Consider the following 19,684-nt stretch of genomic DNA (forward strand, 5'->3'; position numbering starts at 1 on the left):
CCACTCCCTCTCCTATTCATCTTCCTCCCATCTTTCTTTTTCTCAAACCTTTTCTCTCTTTTCCTCCGTCTGTCCTTATCTCAACCCAAACATCCACCTCTCCTGCTAACTCCTTCTACGTTAGCCGACTTTGGAGCCTAAACTCAAGGTATGTTTAGCTTAAAATGCACTAAAAAACGTGCATTTCCTGTGAATGGGAAAATCTAAGGAGACTTCTTTTAAGGAATATTTCAACATTTAGAGGAATACACTTATTCGCTTTCTTGTAGACCTGCCAATGTTTATCCCTCCCATTTAAGGTATGGTTATTGTGGGTATACATGAGTAAAATAGTCCTTTAGGGGCCGTACACATGCTGCATGGAAAACGCTAACTGTGCTGCTTTTTTTTCTTTCCAACGTGCTTGGGATGTTGCGCTGCCGTAGCGCCTGCCGTTACTAAGCAACCAAAACCTGCGTGCTGCAATGACGATGATGATGAAGTTGCGGTAATTTAGCAGGAAGCCTCACTGACTAAACTAAACATAATCAAATCCAACGTCTTTGGACAGATAGGGTGAAGCCAGTCCCTGTCCATGGGACAGATCGTAAAGATCTGAGTAGTACTGCACTAAAATGATTTACTTCTCCCATCCATATATTTACCGTAGACTGATATTTATGGAAGAAAGAAGCGTTATCTGCCGGCTGTGATAGGTTGTTCCTCGACACGTGAAATGGTGCACACTGCAGCGTTCCAAACGTTGAACGCGCAGTCATCGCGGCCCGAAAAAAATAGGCGCTAGGGAGCGTTTGCGCGCCGCGATAGCGTCTCTTCCGCGTTTGAGCGTGCAAAAGATGCAGCATGCGTACGGCCCTTTATGGAGTCTTATAAAGTGATAATGTAATATTGAATAATTTGCTTGTCTTAGTTCAGTATGCCACTTCATTGAGAAATTGATTCTTTTATGCAAGATGGTGTTTGTCATGCAGAATTTGGAATCATTCAGTCCTGAATGATTATTCAAATGTTCAACGTTTGCGCTGATATGTGTTAACTATGACATTTATGTACATCTGCTTTGTTGGTCAGTTTATTTGTTCTAGTACCCACATTAAGAAATACTGTTTGTATGTGGTCAGTTGTTTGTGTGTTGCATTCTTGTAAACTTACTGTATTTCCTCTGATAGTATGTTGGTGGGAACGTTTTCTGTGGGTTGCCAGATCTTCTCCCATCTGATGGTGACGATGGTGCTGATATTGATGCTCATGATGACATGTGCACATGAGTCATCTGTCACTGTAATAACAAACAATCTACATTATTATCATCATCGTCGTAGTTTCCCAGGATGTCTGGACGCTATGTTTGTCTGTTGGACCAGAGTATGACCGCTTACCGCTGTAATCACAGAGCCAGTAGCTGTGTGTGTGTGTACGTGTGTGTGTACACGTGCGGTCATGGGATCTTTGCGTATGACCCCGTAATGATGATGCTAATGACATGTTGATGCAGGCTCCTGTGCCATCATTATGCTGCACATGAATGAGATCTCCATGCTGGCCAAACGCTGTGGTTTCCAGCATCAAAACAGCTGTTGCACGACACATGCGCGGAAACACACTGTCTGTTTTCCTGTCTGTCTGCACTCCCATAATGGCAAGGAACCATATATACTGGCAGGAACAGCCACTGCTGCCATAAACAGCTTATTTCATGTCTCTCTGTGTACTTTATATATTGCTGTGAGACTTCTGTAAAGAGAGTAACTGCTGCAATATTCTCTTTTACACCAGAAGTTGTTTCCTGAGACGCAGCTTGGGAACAAAATGGATCACACGCCTGTGCGTTTTTATGGCCCCTCAAGGAACCTTCAGCACGTAACAAAAAGACTACATTTAATTTGAAATGTAATGGTGTGCAAGGTGTCCAAGAAGAAACAAGCAAGCAAACACTGGCTGAGGGATTCGGTTCTGAAACAAAAGTATGGTTTCACACAACCTGGGTCTCATTGAACAAGATAACAACAATAGCCTGTTTTACTGACGGGACAACAGGGCATGCAGTGGCTCAGACGGACGGAGCTTTATAGGAACGTCTTCTACTGGAGTACAAGGCATGACCTGTTGTGCTTATACACTGGATTGTCAATTCCAACAAATCATCACAGATTGAATGATGATGTTTTTCTCTCGTGTTTGAACAGTAGTTCTAATTTTGAGACAACCTTAAAGGGTAACTTTGGTATTTTTCAACCTGGATCCTGTTTCCCCATGTTTTTGTGTCTAAGTGACAAATGGGGACAACAATTCAATCAGATTGTTATTATAAATCAACAAAAAAATAACAATAAAAAACTGTCCAGCTTACTTTGAAAGGAAGTCCTTGCTATAGGATGACATTCTGGAAAACATCCCAGGCACTCTGATTGTGATTTAAAAATCCTTTATGAAGACATGGATAACACCCACCCAACGCACTTGTTGAAGACTTGTTGAGTCCAAACGCATTGGTGGATGTCATCCATGACGGGGACAGCTTGTCCAATACATCTACCATCTACAGCGCTCTTCCTCAATATTGGACCAGTTTCAAAAAGTGTTGTCCCTATTAGTCAGTTAGACACAAAAACATGGTAAAACAGGGTCCAGGTTGAAAAAGTTACGCTTTAAATAGTAATCACCGAGTTAATTGCTCAAATGTATGAACACAGCAACATTTTTAAAAAGGTAACGTGACGATCAAGACAGTTTTTAGCCAAACTTATTTGGAAGAGAAAATTAAAGCAAATTATGACATTTTTACCCAAACTCTCACTTGTGTAAATATAACTCTAAATTTACAGAACAACTTCCTGGTTTGATTTTGACGTACCGGACTTTGCAGTTGCGCAATGAGATGAGGATAATAGTGATACTTCAGATGGGCTCACTTTCAGTTATCCTTCTATAAATACAGTGGTTTAGATGATATGACTAAACTGATCATCTGAACACTCATGTTTTCTGCCCAGTCAGACATCATTGTAACAATGCTGCCATGTTCCCAGACATCAGCAATGTCTTTGAAAAGGACAATGTTATCATAGGCAGTGGATAAAAGTATGAAAATGAGACTTAAGTTGTTATAAACTTGTACATTTGCTTCTGGTTATAAACTCTGAGCTCACTTTACTTGTAGCTGTGTTGTGTGTGTTTGAGGGAGAGATAGATGTTATTGTTCGTCCTTCTAACGTCTCTATTTCTGTTGTCGTCTAGGAGACCAACAGCGGGCCTCCCACCCTGGTGACCCTGAAAGTCGACCCAGATGGATACTTCCTCTACTGGACTGGAGGGTCCAACCTGGTGAGACACACATACACACACATACATACGCACAGGTTGGTCTCAAAGTAGACCAAATGGACTCCCACACAAAGTATTCACAAAAACAGACCTGATCAAATACAAATGGGCCTCTCTAAAGCAGACCGATGGATTGTTAATGCGCCAGCAGGAGTGCCACTGTGGATGTTACACTTAGTTGTTTACTAGAACTCCTCTTCGTCTGTCTTTCTAAATCGCTGTTTCTTCCTCCTCTCTGTTTGTGTCTCTGTGTCTCTTATTGTGGTTTCATCCAGTCCATTAGTTCAGCTAAAATGGGCTTCATCAATTTGTCCCGGCCTTGTTTGCCTCCTCTTTCCCCCACCAGTCCTCCTCCGTCTCCCTGATGTCTTTGTGGTCTTCATCCTTTTAGTCCTCCCATCTCTTTCCATCCATCTGTGCTTCCCAACAAACCGCCCTCCCCTCCATGTTTTTGGTGGCTGCGTGCGCTTAAGCCATTAGTTTAGTAATATTGGATTTTAGGCATTTAGCTGACATGATTAGCCAGAGCAAAGGGCAGTGACTCAGCAGGATGTAGGGTTTTGAGATTTTAATTGGTGCAGATGTATTAAAGGTGTTTTATTTTAATCCCACATACACAGCAACCTCTCTGTCTCCTCTCTACCTCTAAGGGGTGCAAGAAAATACCGAAAAAAAATCAAATATCGCGATATTATTCTCAAAACACTAGCAATTTTTAATAGTTTACATGCAAAGATGAACTCAATCAATACTTTATTTCATTTGCAAAGCTATGCGCCCTTCTCAGTGTACGTGCCCTCTCAAAGTAAAACTATGATGCTGGATGTTACAGTTATTGTGATACATGCAAATGCAGATCCCACTGTTCTGATTGCATAAAAAATTCACTTTTTTTACTCAGATTTTATTCATATGGTGTTGTGTTCTTTATACTATGACAGTTTACCTAAAGTTAGATTAAAAATCACAATATATCGCCTTGCTACAGTATTTCAGTATATCACAATTAGGGCTGTCAAAGTTAACGCGATAGTGGGCGCCTGGGTTAGCTCAGTTGGTAGAGCGGGCGTCCATGTATTAAGGCTTGGTCCTGACCGCGGCGGCCCGGGTTCGAATCCGGCCTGTGGCCCTTTCCGCATCCACTCTCTCTCTCCCCCCTTTCAAGACTCCATCCACTGTCCTGTCATAAAAATGGAAAATGCCCCCAAAAAAATAACTTAAAAAAAAAAAAAAAAAAAGTTAACGCGATAGTAACTCGTTAACGCAAAATCATTTTAATGCCACTAATTTCTTTAACGCATTAACGCAATCGATCTTTCGGAGGTTGTAGCGGTCTCGATTTTAAAGCTAGAAGATAGTGACGGTGAAGATACTGGTATCATATGAAACTAGAAAACCTGAGGAATCCATTGGTGCCAACCATGTCATGCTAGTGAAGGAGGCTAAATAACGCTCTAAACTTGTGCAAAATTTTGGCGAGGAAAAACTGGCATGGCCATTTTCAAAGGGGTCCCTTGACCTCTGACCTCAAGATATGTGAATGACATACCATGCAGTTTGGGGGCAAGTCATAGTCAAGTCAGCACACTGACACACTGACAGCTGTTGTTGCTATGTTATGATTTGAGCATATTTTTATGTTAAATGCAGTACCTGTGAGGGTTTCTGGACAATATTTGTCATTGTTTTGTCTTGTTAATTGATTTTCAATAATAAATATATACATACATTTGCATAAAGCAGCATATTTGCCAACTCCCATGTTGATAAGAGTATTAAATACTTGAAAAATCTCCCTTTAAGGTACATTTTGAACAGTTAAAAAATGTGCGATTAATCATTGACAATTATGCGATTAATTGAGATGAAATATTTTAATCGATTGACAGCCTTAATCACAATATATTGAATCATAACCCCTGTATCATGATACGTATCGTATTGCCAGATTCTTGCGAGTACACAGCCCTACTACCTCTACCTTTTATCCATAGTTCTTATTTTCCTTTCATCCGTCCATCTGCTATATATGTATGATGTTGGCCTGGACAGAACATTTTGTGAGATCTCTTGGATCAAATGACATTTCAAGGCAGCTCAATTAACTCACCCCCACCTCCCCCATCCCTACATCTCTCCATCCCAATCTCTCTCTATGTTTTTCTCCTGCTCTCTCTCTCCCTCTCCCTCACACTCACACTGTCCCTCTTTTTATTTCTGGCTGCTTTATCCAAAAGGCACGTATGGAATGACCTGTTGATAGCCAATATTATCACTGTGTTATGTCTGCATGTTTTGGTGTGTGTACAAATCTGGGCCAGAGCGCACACGTCATGCTGTCCGTCCGCACGTGTGTCAGCATGTGTTCATGCGTTTCACATAACACACAGAGGCTTTAAATACTCGTTTTATCCCGATGTGTGTGTGCGTCTGTGGTATTGCGATAATAGGCCATTCGTCGCCCGAGGTGCAGCTGTGACACTGTTTAGCAAAGAGCCAGACCAGTCAGTCATTGGATCTACACACGATGACTGCAAACAGTTTTATTAAGACACACAACTTGAAGCAAGAGGTTGTGTGTTTAGACGTCACATCACATGTGGTAAAAAAAAGACAACATGAGATGGAAAGAGAGACGAAATCTGCAGACTAGAAGGCAGATCAGCGTTTTTTTAAACCCCTGTGAGCGTGAAACGTAGGCGACATACCTCTTACACTGACTGTGTCAGATTTTAATCTTAACACTACAATAATTCCCAAGTCAACGTCCGGCCGCCTCGCTTGCCGCCAGTGCCACTTCATTTGCTTGATGTGCCGCAGTATTTGGTTTTTCTTTTTCTATTACTTACTTACTTAGTGCTTTTCATCTTTGTTAATGTTGGCGTGACTGAGCTGGATTGTGGCCACTGTTCTTTCTTCAGTAGCGGGAATGCAGCTCGCTGTTGGCCACAGAATATGAAATATGCCTCAAAACATTCAGACCACCGAGGCCAATGTCAGGGAAGTGTATCTATTTAGACACGTAGAAACAGAGTCAGGAAGTGACTAATAATGGTAGTTCTTTTTTTGTTTGAACTTTTACACCATTTTAATGTCCAAAAATCAGTATGTTGCCGCTTTAAAGAGGACCTATAATGCTTATTTTCAGGTGCATACTTGTATTTTGGGTTTCTACTAGAACATGTTTACATGCTTTAATGTTCAAAAAAACACTTTACTTTTCTCATACCGGCTGTGCTGCAGCACCTCTTTTCACACTGTGTCTGAAACGCTCTGTAGAGCTCCTGCCCTGCCCTATCGAAATGCCCAATCTGCTGTGATTGGTCAGCCGTCCCACTTTGTTGTGATTGATCAACCAAACCAAACTCTTCGGACTCTGCTCAAGCTCCGCTCTAACTTGCTTTGTTTGAGGGCAGTTACTATGCAAATGTGTTACTTGGTGACATCACCATGGTACGGATGAAAAGGCGGGACTTCAAGCGAGGCGTTTCAGGCCGTTCAGGAGCAGTGTTTCTGTGGGGGAGAGTAACTCCCTTTGGCGTGGACTTTGGGCTTTGTAACTTTGCAAAACTTTTACATGCACAAAAAAGGAAAACACTCGGAAAGAGAAAAAGCACAAAAGCATAATAGGTCCTCTTTAAAGTTTCTTTTTGTGTGTGTCTAAATAGATTTTTTTCAGCTGTTGCTGTGGTGTTTTTGAATTGCACTTCCCAGAGACCACCTGTCAGTTAAACTGTGTGGCCAGTGCTGCTCTGACGTCCGCTTCTTCCACTTCACAGAAGTCCTCTTTGAGTGAAACTTTAACTCAGCGTTGTGGCTCCCCTGGAGATTTCCGACCAGAGCTGAAAAGAAAGAGGACACTGCAACACAGATATCCAGCTCTTATTAATGAGATCAGTTAATACACTTTTACACAGATGACAAGGGCATTCTGGGTGGAACCCATTTTCTCTGAATAGAGCAGATACCCAAAATATTTGATCTCCAGTGCAGTTTTGCTGCTCTGCTCTTCTTTTTGGTTTTGATGTCAAGCGATACAGTGTTCAACGAAAGACGGCCTGCTTTCATTTAAAGGGATAGTTTGTCTTGAAGTGGGTTTGTATGAGGTACTTATCCATAGTCAGTATATTACCTACAGTAGATGACGGTCGGCACGCCCCTAGCTTGGAGAAGCAGGCAGGAGTTACCGCACAGAACCAAAGCAATGTACTTCTTTGGACGAGGCCGGCAGCAAAACTTATTTTAGACACCTAAAAGAAAGACCCACCTAAAAAAGTCAATATCAGTTTAAGTGTAAACAAGTGAAACAGCTATACAGTCTGTTTCCACCGGGGATCTGAAGACGTTATCTATGCTCCAACCATGCTCCATTCAAAATAAATAACAACTAACTCCCGTGTTCTGCGTGGTAAAATTACAGTTTTTTTCAATGGAGTTTGGTGGCTTTGGCAAGAGCATAGATGGATACAACGGCGTCAGTTCCCCGTCGAAAAGGGCTGTCGCATGCAAGGTAAACTGGCGAAAATATTATAAATATAGCGTACACTTAAACTGATATTGATTTTTTTAGGTGGGCTTTTCTTTCAGGTGTTTAAGATATGTTTTGCTGACGGCCCCGTCCACACCAGTACATTGCTTTGGTTCCGTATGGTAACTCCTGTCTGCTTCTTCAAACTGGGGGCGTGTCGACCGTCATCTACTGTAGGTAACACACAGACTAAGTACCTCATACAACCCCACTACAAAACACCGAACTATCCCTTTGAGGATTCTTTCCATTCGGAGGTGATCAAGATATATCGTGTCCGCTTTGTGAAATTCAGAGTACTCGTGGTCATCGAGGGAACTGGATCACTCACTTGAGTCATTTTTAGATCCTCAAAGGCAAAGGCATGTGAGGACATCCAAAAGTCTTTAACCCAAAAATGTCTTGAGGGCTTTTTAAACAAGGCTCAACTTGAGATGAGGGGATAGAAAGTAGCACTTTCTTCGTCAATGTGAGAGCAGTGACATTGCATTTTATATAGGACGGGCACATATATGCATAAAAGCTCAGCCCCTGTGGATTTGAGTTTGAGGACTCGGCGCACGGAGGACTTCTGAAACGCACACTCTCTTCGATATCTAACTACATTTATAGAGGAAACCAGTGTATGGTATTGGAATCAAGTCATTTCCACAATTGCAATTCAATATAATTTCAGAAATCCCTACGTGCAATCCGGAGAAGTATGCTCCGTCATTCATCATTATTCCTCTCTGACTTTATTTGGACCACCTGCCTGCTTCTTCTCACCTTTTCTTTCAGACTTGTTTTACAAAATGTCCTCTTTAAATCTGGTTTGTCTCATCTTCTCTCATATGCGTCCTTTCACCTTTTCTCCAGGTGTCCCTCTTCGTCACCATCCTCCATCTGTTTCCTTGCTGTCCACTTATGTCCATCTGTTTCGTGTCACCTTCTTCTTAGGCTTCACTTTGTTTAACATTTTCCTTTAAATAACTCTATCTATATTCCTCTCTTTTTCCAACGTTTCATTTGTTTCTGTCTTCGTTCCTGACACTTTTTCTTTGGAACAGCATTCACTTCTCTTTTCTTGAGAACTACGTTTTGCCTGCTCTGCCCGTCAGCTGTGCCTGATACTTTCCCTTCTATGATAATCTTTGACATCTCTTCCTCTTCCTTCATCCTTTTCTCTCACGTATCGCCCTCTTGACGTGTGTTTGTGTGTGTGTGTGTGTGTGTGTGTGTGTGTGCAGTCAGAGCCCAGAATCTCCCATAATGCTTGAGTCAGTGGCGATAACAACCAACTGTCGCTGAAAGACACACACACACACACACGCACACACACACACACATGCACACAGTGGCTTGGCAGTGCAACGAGGGAGACACACCCCACCATGCACCAGTCTGCACTGTTTTTCTTTCCCTTTCACTCGCTCACTGTCCGTCTTTCCATTCCTGTCTCTTTAATTCTGTCCACTCTTTACACTTTGAGATAAAGTTGTTATTAACATGATCAGTTCAGTTACTCGTGATTTATATTAGTGATTATTCCATGGGTGTTCTGCGGGCATAAATCGAGTAGGGCACACAGGGGTTGGATTTTATAAAAATATTTAAAAGTAATGATGGCAGGACTCCATAACATTACCATCCAGGCCTCGCCAAATGTTAGTGTAACATGGTCGATGCTGTTTGATGTAGCGCCTTGGAGAGATATACTCCCGCGCTGCTAATTTATGCAGTCCGAAGGCAGGTTTGTTCCTCGCGGTCGCTTTAATTAAACAGAGCATATTTCACCAAACTTTGAAACGGCTCACGTGCAGCAGGAGTTCAGAAGAGACGAGCTTTAGACGACAGAAACCCATCTGATGAAGGATTTGCCGCAGCATTCCCTTCATAAACTGTTTTTTTAATTCCTGCCTGTTCAGGGAAAACTCATTAACATACTCTTATTGTTTTAATCCTTAAAATTCAAAACAGTAAAAATCGTATTCCCTTTTGTTTGGGACCCTTCAATGACCCCAAAGGACCCGGTCTGGAAACCGATTCCCAAACACTGAGCGCAAAGTGCATGCTAGTGGCCGAGGGTTACACAAGATCCACGTCCCAAATCCACACATCTGTTCCAACATATGCTGCACCCTCCTGCTAACCTCGCTGTGTGTGTCCTTTTTCTGTCCTTTATCTAAACGCCTCTTTACATTTGCAACCTAAATTCGATGCTTTAAGTATTCAGAAGATGAACAGACTGTTGGAGGTGAAATGACAGCAGGACAGATGGAGGAGAGGGGTCAAAGGGTTCTCTAAAGAGGCTGGGATGGATCTTAAACTGGAGCTCTCAATCATGTCAAGTCAACACGCGACAGGAATAGACTGAAAAGGTTGTTGATGTTTTGCTTTGTTGTTCTGTTTTTAGACCCATGTGGGCCATTCCTGCTGAAATACCCTTGAGCACTGAGAGGTTGAAGATGTTCTAAAGGTTATAAACATAAACTGTAAAAGGATTAGGTCCATACCTTTGCTTTTTAGAGAGAGAGACATCTTCTCCTCAGAGAAGATAAACTTCTAATCAAAGACTACGTTTACATGCCCACTAATATTGACAATAATCAGAATTTGATACGGGTCATGTAAACGGCCTTATTCCGAATCAGTTAAGACGTGGGATATGCAGATATTATTCAGGTTTTAGGAGCATTCTTTGGACATGTATACATTCAGAATACACGTCTCAACTGGGGTTTGTACAGCAGTTTGCGACACACGGCCTCTTGCCTGTTTACGGCCAGCTCTGTGCGTTGAACACAAACCAACTGGCCGAAAGTTTGCAGAGATGCACACCCAAAAGAAAAGCCTGCATTTCTGGTCGGAAGGAGAAACACACCTACTTTTAAACATTAAGAAAGACTTGGATATCAGAATTGGATATCAACAGGCATAGGCGCCGGAATAGGGGGGGCGACTTTCTGTCCCCCCACTATGGTAGCTAATAAAATGGTAAAGTCTAGCCAGGTTGGCGATAATGTCTATATGGCATCTAACACGTTATGGGAGTATGCACAGCTGCTTGGAAACAGGAATATTAGTGGAATATTCATTTTCATTAGCCATGTAAACAGCTTAGTAGGAATATTGTCTTTTTCGGAATAAGGGCAAGAAATTTAATATTTTGTGCATGTAAATGCAGTCGAAGTGAATTTCAGTTCCAATACTTGGTTCATTTTCTAGCCGTTTTAACTGTATTGCAGATTATAATGCTGTTTTTTTGATGCACTGAATCGGGGAGTTTTCCATTTCTTGTTCAACATCTTACACCCCCTTCATTGGAGAGTGAATGTGTTGGTTACAGAGAATATACACAGGATGTAAGAACGTGGTTGGATTTGATCATTTGTGTAGTTTTTAAAGAACAACACCGTGTAAAGCCTGGTCTCTCCACCGCACGGCCAAACAGGGCTAAACCAGGCCAGATATTATTCACGGCACCTTGTTTCCCTGTTTAGGAACATTTCTGCAATCATTTTCCACACCGCCGTTGCCAGCACGGACCATTTGTCAGCTTAAATGACGTTTCCAATAAACGAACAGGGACGTTTTGATGTAGTGTTATCCTGGCGGAGCGAGGCCTCACCTGCCACGGCGGGATGAGCTGAAATCCACCTGGCACTACGGCTAATCCTCCCGTCGCTCTGTTTTACTTTTCTCCTTGTCTTTATCACTTCTGCTCTTGGCTCTTGCCCTGTTTCTACACGGCTAATCCACTTCCAATTTGTCTTCCCCCCCACCCCTTTTACTTCCCCGCGTCTCTCCGTCTCGGGGGCAGCTGCTCGCCGTCGGAGGGACGAGGCAGAAGTTGTTCCTCTAATATAAACTGAAGGATGACATTTCCTCTCCCTCTGCTCTCCATCTTCTCTTGCTCTTTGTCCGCCACCTCGCTATCTGCTTCTCATCCCTCCTTCTGCTCCCTTCTTCTTCCTCCTCTTCATCTCATCAATGCATTTTCTCACGTGGTCCCTTCCTACCAGAGTTATTGCTCTTTAATTTCTTGTAACAACACTTGTAATCTCCCTCATTCTCTGTCTTGGCGTGGGAAAGTGGGCAGGAAGTTGCTGAGACAGGGAGATGGGGGTTCTGGGGAATTTCGTTGCCTCCTCTCCCCCCCCGACCCACCTTCTCCCACTCCTCCACATTTCCCCTTTTCTCTGAATTCCCCTCTCTCTCCTTCTGTCCTTCCTCCTTCCTTCCCTCCCTCCTCCTTCAAGGTGTATAGGTCAGGTCAATAGTACCTGGGCTTTTAGACGTTTGCCTCCGGGGATGTAATTAAGTTGCCACAGAAGTCCAATTTAGCGTCCTAATGGTGGGGAATTGATCTCACATACCTTGACCAAATTGAGGGACGGGACACAAACCACAAACAAACACTTACTCTAGTGTGACAGGTATTACCTGTAATGTGATTTTACCACCCAACACCCTAGGGGGCTGCTCCAGTGTTTCCACATTCTTACTGGAGTTTTCTGAAAGGGATTTGAACCGTGTCAGTCCAATATGAGAAGAAGTGGCGTCAGTGGTTTGGATTTTATATAGTATACACTGTATATATACTGTATACTAGAGTAGTGCCCCGACACTGGTATCAGTTGTAGCTTTAAGGTGACGTTATTTGAAATTTTGAGCATGTTTAGCTGGCAGGAAAGGAGGAGAATTCCCCCCAAAAGATGAGATGTAGTTACACAAAGCTACAAATTTCCCTGTAAAAGTCTGTTTTTTAGGGTGCTTTTACATCAGGGACCCGGGCCTGGATCCGAGTACACTTGACCCCCAAAGTCCAGTTGGTTAGATTAGTGTGAACGCTCCGTACCGTACTCGGGCACGGTTCGCCGATTTGTGCCTCTAAGCTAACGAAAACAAACAACTCTTAGTTTCAGGTGATTATACATTAATGAAAACATAGTTATGAATATTATATTATATTTCTGCTATAAAAAAAAATCCCCCAAAATGTTACACACAGTTACTTTAAGAAGTACTTTATTAACCCCTTCATTAGGGAAATGGGGTTTTGGGTATTTCCCAAATTATTCCTTCAGTTGATGCACTGCCAGCTGACGTCTTCAAGCAGCAAATGTTTAGCAGTTTTTCCGTGATGACAGCCTTGGACATCTTGAAAGAAAAATAATTTATTATCAAAATGGTGGAATGACTAATTGTTTTAAATGATAACTGTTGAATGACTTCACCGCCCCTACGTTGACTCACTAGAACCATACTCAACTCCACTGATAACACTGTGTGTGTGTGCATACCAGGCTTTCACTGTAGTAGCAGCCTCTTGAAACGTTTCCTGTGGTACTCCCAACCGTGCGTGTGTGTGTGTGTGTGTGTGTGTGCGTGCGCGTGTGTGTGTATATAAATGTGCCATCTGAATTGTAAGTAGAACGATTGTTGGCAGGTAGAAGTAGAGATCTAATAGAGATTATCTCCCTGGCTTAAGTCAAACATCCACAAGGAATTAACTTGGAACAAGAGCTTTACATAACGCACACACACACACACACACACTTGCGCAGGAGGTCATTGTTTCGCACACACCCACCCAGCGAGCGGTTCGCAGGGGAAGTTGAGTGTGTCAGTCGATAATGTGACGGCTTCCTCCCTCTTTCTCCTCTCTTCTGGTTTCTTCACTTCGCTCGATCACACGTTTCATTTTCTGTGGACATTATCTGTTAGTGCACATGTCAGAGAGGCCTTCACTTTCACTCTCTGTCACACACACACACACACAGACACACACACACACACACATACATTCAGTTCTTCACTGCAATAAGAAGAACTGAGACACTACTCGGTATCGAATCCATTGTCTGAGCAGATGCTTCCTTCAAAATGTGCGTGTTTCTGTGTGAGTGTTTGTACACTACATTGTGCTTTACTAATCTCTCTCTGCTCAGCTGATGAAACTTCCATCACGTGTGTGTGTGTGTGAGCGGCTCAGAAATTCAACTTTTTATCTAGGGCTGTCAAAGATAACGCGATAATAACTCAAATTTGTTTAAATGCCACTAATTTCCTTTAACTTGTTAACGCAACTTGTGATTTTTAGGTTGTAGCGGGCTCCGTTTTGAAGCTGGAGTGAAGCATCATATCAATCTAGAAAACCTAATGAATCCATCGGTACCAACCATGTCATACTGGACATTTTCAAAGGGGTCACTTGACCTCTGACCTCCAGATATGTGAATGTAAATGGATTCTATGGGTACCCACGAGTCTCCCCTTTACAGACATGCTCACTTTATGATAATCACATGCAGTTTGGGGCAAGTCATAGTCAAGTCAGCACACTGACACACTGACAGCTGTTGTTGCCTGTTGGGCTGCAGTTTGCCATGTTATGATTTGAGCATGTTATGCTAAATGCAGTACCTGTGAGGGTTTCTGGACATATCTGTCATTGTTTTGTGTTTGGTAATTGATTTCCAATAATAAATACATACATTTGCATAAAGCAGCATAGGTGTCCACTCCCATGTTAATAAGAGTATTAAATACTTGACAAATCTCCATTTAAGGTACATTTTGAACAGATAAAAAGATGTGCGATTAATCACGATTAAATATTTGAGTCGATTGACAGACAGTTTTATCACAACTTGAGTCTTTTTATAGTTTTAGCCTTCATGTCTACCGTTGATCATACAGGTTGTAAACAGACTTTTAGGGTCAGCTTAATTTATTTGGAGCAGAAAACGGGCAATTAATAAAATTGTCACCTAAACTGTTTCCTTTCATCTTTGACGTACTACTTGCCGTAGTTTTCCTGTGCAATGAGGGATTATTACCAACATTCATTTGCACTCATTCTGTGTTTCTCCTCCAAATAATGTAGTTTATAGATAATCTCTAATTGCTTTCTTGCTCTTGCCTCTTATTTAGTGGATGGATATAGGATTGATGTTGAACTTCTCATCTCTTCTATCTATAACTCTTGGCTAGAAAGTGAATAAGCATATTTTGTGTTGAACTATTCCTTTAAACTACACATACTCTCATATAACTTTGCATTCTTCTTTCCTTCGCCTTCTTTGTCTATGTGTGTGTGTGTGTGTGTGCGTGGCCTGCTGACAGCTGCTCATGCGGGTTTGTGTTGGACGTCCGCCTCCACTGGTCTGTGTGTGTTTGTGTTTTGCGAAAGATTTACGATCGCTGCGACTATTTTTGTTGAGTGTGTGTTTTTGGTCCAGCTCTGCCTTTTTATTTATTTGCGCTACGTGACATTTGGTATAACTTATGCGTGTGTTCGTTTTATTGATGTTCAACTTGTTTTCGCTTTTTCCTTTCGTAAACAATGTTTTTCCTTCCTCTTGTGCGCTTGGACTTCATTTCTCTTTCATCTTTTATTGTTTCTATTTCCCCATCTTTTCAGCACTCCGTCTTCTTCTTTGTGTAGATTCTAATATTTCACTGATTACAAATCACTCCGGATCGGCCTGTCAGCTGACTGGCTGAAATGTTTACTCTCTCTTCATTTTCGCCCTCTCCAGACCACAGAAATATGAAACAACTAAGGGAGGAGGAAAGATGGAGAACAGATAAAGGAGTAGTGGAGGAAAGGGGGGAGTGTTATCTCGTTGATGTACGCAGAGGAAATATTACGAGGCGACACAGACAGAGTTATGGAGCAGTCCCATGTTTCACAGGGGTATTAAGTGTCCCCCTCCTTCTCTTTCTCTAAACACCTCGCCAACTCTCCCATCGCGGCCGTAAAACAGTTTGAAGGTCTCTTTGTTCTACTTCTCCGATGTTTCTGTGTCCTTTAAAGTCTTCTTCTGTCGAGGCCACTGCTCCTCTCGCCGGTTGGGTCACAACCAAGCGGTAGAGGGTGGGGATGTGTACTGCCCGTGTGTGTGTGTTTGTGTGTGTGTTTGGGAGGATCAGTTTCCTATATGCCGTCATCGTGTGCCATTTGATAGGGGCAGCGATTGGTCATTGGAAGCATATTTAGCCGTGGTGATCTTTCAAACCCACACGCAGGCGCGTCACAGGAAAGGAGTGGCGCTCTCTTGATTGTTTAGTTGCCCTCTCATATTTTTCTAATCTTAAGAATAATGAATGGAGGAGAGCGGCAGGGCAGGAGGGAAGAGGGAGGAGGGAGGAGGGGATGTGAAGAGTGAATCAAAGAAATGAAGGAAGTGAACAAGGGGCCTAATCAAAGCACACTTAACATTTACTGTACTTGTGTCTAAATATAGACTAATCTAATAGCAATTGTTGGATCAAAAACCAACTATGCACGCAACTGCAGCACAGCACAAAAGAATACCCTTAAGCTGCCTTCACATGATAAGACTTTTTCACTTAACTGAGGCAGCAGGTAAAATATGTCCCAAAAAAACGGCACCGCTCTCCCCATACTGAGCGTTTTTACTGCTGATATTGTGTGGGCGGCTTAACGATACCCTGGAAGGGAAAAAATAACATTTTATTTAGAGCAATAGTCCAACATTTTGGGAAATCCACTAACTTGTTTTCTTGCAGTTAGATGAGAAGATCAATACCACTCTCATGTCTGTCCGATAAATAGATTGAATCTGTTCAGTTCGCTGTCAGACTTCAGGTGCCAGTAGGGAGAATGTTTTTGGCATCATTGGGCAAAGGTTCCATAATAACCTTTCAGCATATTGTAATCCTAGGGTTATGAAAGATAACTAGACTTCTGCACCTTCTCATGGCTCTGTTTTCAGGCTTTTGCCAATCACAGGTCATTTCAGAGAGAGAGAGCGTTCCTATTGGCTGTTCATTCAACGGAGGCAGCTGTCAATCACTCGCAAACTCAAATTAAATGTGCAAACTAGGCAGCGCTGATCAATTATGAATCAATATTCTGTTACTGTAATGCCTATTTCTCTCCTCAAATGTTTTCAGAAACATCTTGTAGTGTACTGTTTAGCTGTAAAATAAGAAAGTGTGCTCCGGCTGGTGGGCGGTACTTGGTATTTCCTCAACTGATCTCAACATGGCTGCCGGGTCACAAACTTTCTCATTTTACAGTTAAACAGTACACTACAAGATGATTCTGAAAACATTTGAGGAGAGAAATAGGCATTACAGTACCAGAATATTGATTCATATTTGATCAGCGCTGCCTAGTTTGACCGTTTGATCGGAGTTTGCAAGTGATTGACAGCTGCTCAGAGACGGCAGGACTCCAGCTCGGCCCTGATTGGTTGTTTTCCTCCGATCTGTGAAACCTTGCCGTTTCCACCCAGCGACACTCCGCCGCGCACACGGGCTGTGACCGTTCCGTCCTCCTCACGGCGATTGCCTCATTAACGTTATTGTTCCCTTACAGCATTGGCTTTAAATCTGAAATACTGCCAATTAGGCGCTTTTGCTTTCAGCTTTGACACCAAATCATACGCCATGGTCTTGTCTGTCAACTCTCTCTCTCTCGTCTCGTGACAAGTGTGTGAAATCTGACTCCAGCTGCTCTGTGCTGAGACTCCGTACGGAGCAGACACTTTCACTTTGAGTTTGTAGCTCCGCCGTCCGACTCTGCGTGGATAACGCGGCTCTGATGCGCCAAAGAGTGAATGATGTCGGACACAGCTTTTGTGTATATGCTAACTGAATGCATAGATCAAAGTTTAGCAAACTATATGATACACCACTGTTTGACAGCAATAGCTCAGTAAAGTGCTTCTGTGGTTAATAGCAGGAAATATGAATTTAATCTAAAACATCAACAGCAATATTGGTATCGTTTCCTTGTCACCAGAGAGGAAGGATGAGCTTCTTCTAGAAACAATAGACCAGACTGCATTGTAGCAGCACATGCATTGCTTTGAATAAAGTGCAATACACACTCCCTGCTCATGTAATCAGCAGCTAAGTCCAGGGCACTCTCTAGAAGTGGTGCATTCTGGAGAATGTAGGAAATCACTAACTGAGGCAGTAGTACACGAGGCAGAGTTCTTCCGTCCACCAAGAAATGGTAAATTAAAGTAAATTGTAGCACTTTATCACAACATAACTCCTGGAAAACTCTCACCCAGACTCATTTGGAGCAATAACGAGCCTGCAGCCGAGTCTGAAGTGATAAATGGGAGTGAGCTGTGTTTGGACCCGGCAGCACACGGAGAGATGAATGGAGCGCTACAGCTGCCACGACTAGCTAAATATTACACACTCGAACACACATAAATACACATGCGCTAACTGAGCAGAAGGCCGGAATATGTTAGGAATGTGAGATGACCGACCTTCACGCGGACACACGCACCGCGTCGTGCGCTCGCATACGCAGCCATGTGCCTGAAAACACACATTTCACTTGGCGTTCACACACTTCTCTGATCACACGCCGACACATTTGCACTCCTCTTGAGTGAAGATTTGCTCGTGAAGAATTGCTCACGCTTCTGTGTCACATGTGCTGAAGCCTTTTGCACTTGCACACACCTACACACACACACTCTCACACCCTGTCTTGCTCAACAGGTCAGGATGTTTCACAAGTCGGGACCTGCATGTCGAGGATATGCCTGCGTCTGTGTGGTTTGCATTACTAGCCGGTGAGAAAATGTGAACTGTTAAAGACACACAGGCGGCCGACAAAGTTGTAGTCTCATTACTGCGGTCTCCAAGGAGTCACCATGGCGATGGCAGAATGAAACCACGGCCTGTGGGAGAGGAGGTGTGTGTGTGTGTGTGCACGTATGTCTATGCGTGTGTGCCCTACAGACCCAGAAGTGATTTATTCCCCCAGGAAGTAGAGTTATTCTCCACAGGCCAATCAGAGGACAAAGTTTGAGATGGAGTTTAATCCAATTGGTTCAACACTTCCGACCTTTTATTACTTGTTGCCAATCCCATGGGGAGGGCGATGACATTACAGCCAGAGTGAAGTAACGAAAGAAGGAATGAGGAAGACACGAGTTTCAATAGGATAGTGACTTTGTGAGTTTGTCTTTGCTGTTGTTTTTGGAAAGGAAATATGTGGAGAACATGGATAAAACAAGGGCAACGAGACCTTTGACAAACAGTCATAGAGTCAGACAGATAACAGGAAGAGAGACATAAACATTTGATGTTTTTACACTTTAGGACAGAGGGAAAAAATGTAAATAGTGTCCTAAAATGCACTCAAAGCCACGCAGAGATGGAGAGAAAGATGAGGAGAAAACGACATTAGATTAGTGACATAGATGTAGTAAGAAAGCCTGGGGAATGAGTGCAGGGCTAAACAAATATTTACGGTGCGTCCTCCTCTGTGTTTATGGCCGGCTTTTATGACCACACTGGTCCTCTTGTCCACCCCCCTCCTCTTGCTTCGTCTTCACTTCCAGACCACGTTATCCTTCTGGTTATGAGGTGCCGTCGGCCGCCTTGCTTGCTGTTGATGAAGCGCAACTATTTTCCTATTCCTATTTCCTATGTGTGCTTGCATACATACGGTATTAGTGTCGCAGCATCAGTCATGCAAATCTATTCCAAACGGTCTCTCTTTTTTTCCACTGTCTCACACAAACACAGAGTTCATATGTCACTGGCTGTGTTTTATGTCTGGAGTAGCAGGGAGTCTGATATAAGTGGAATTAATGGAAGGAGGAGAAAAACCCAAAACACAATTTAGTTCCATCAGCATTTCTGCTTGCTGCTTCTTATATAAATTGCAAACAGCAGAAAATATTGATATAAAACTGAACTGTCAGGGCATCATTTTGCATAGACATACTAATCAGTTAAGGTACATTCCCTGTTCACTTTTTTTGTAAACGTTTCATTAATTTTTTGAAGTTTGAACTGTAGGAAACCGCCACCAACTCAATCTATATCTCATACAAATAG

General features: G+C 42.7%; 1 protein-coding gene across 1 annotated transcript in view; it reads left to right on the forward strand.

Moving 5' to 3' along the window:
• Positions 1-19,684, forward strand: part of plcb3 (phospholipase C, beta 3 (phosphatidylinositol-specific)) — a 61,077-nt gene that overhangs the window by 14,873 nt on the left and 26,520 nt on the right. Inside the window, exon 2 of the mRNA XM_037757902.1 lies at positions 3,238-3,324. Within this exon, the coding sequence (XP_037613830.1) occupies positions 3,238-3,324 (87 nt within the window). The remainder of the gene's footprint in view (positions 1-3,237; positions 3,325-19,684) is intronic.

Source organism: Sebastes umbrosus, chromosome 22 (assembly GCF_015220745.1).
Source record: "Sebastes umbrosus isolate fSebUmb1 chromosome 22, fSebUmb1.pri, whole genome shotgun sequence".
NCBI classification, from domain to species: Eukaryota; Metazoa; Chordata; class Actinopteri; order Perciformes; family Sebastidae; genus Sebastes; species Sebastes umbrosus.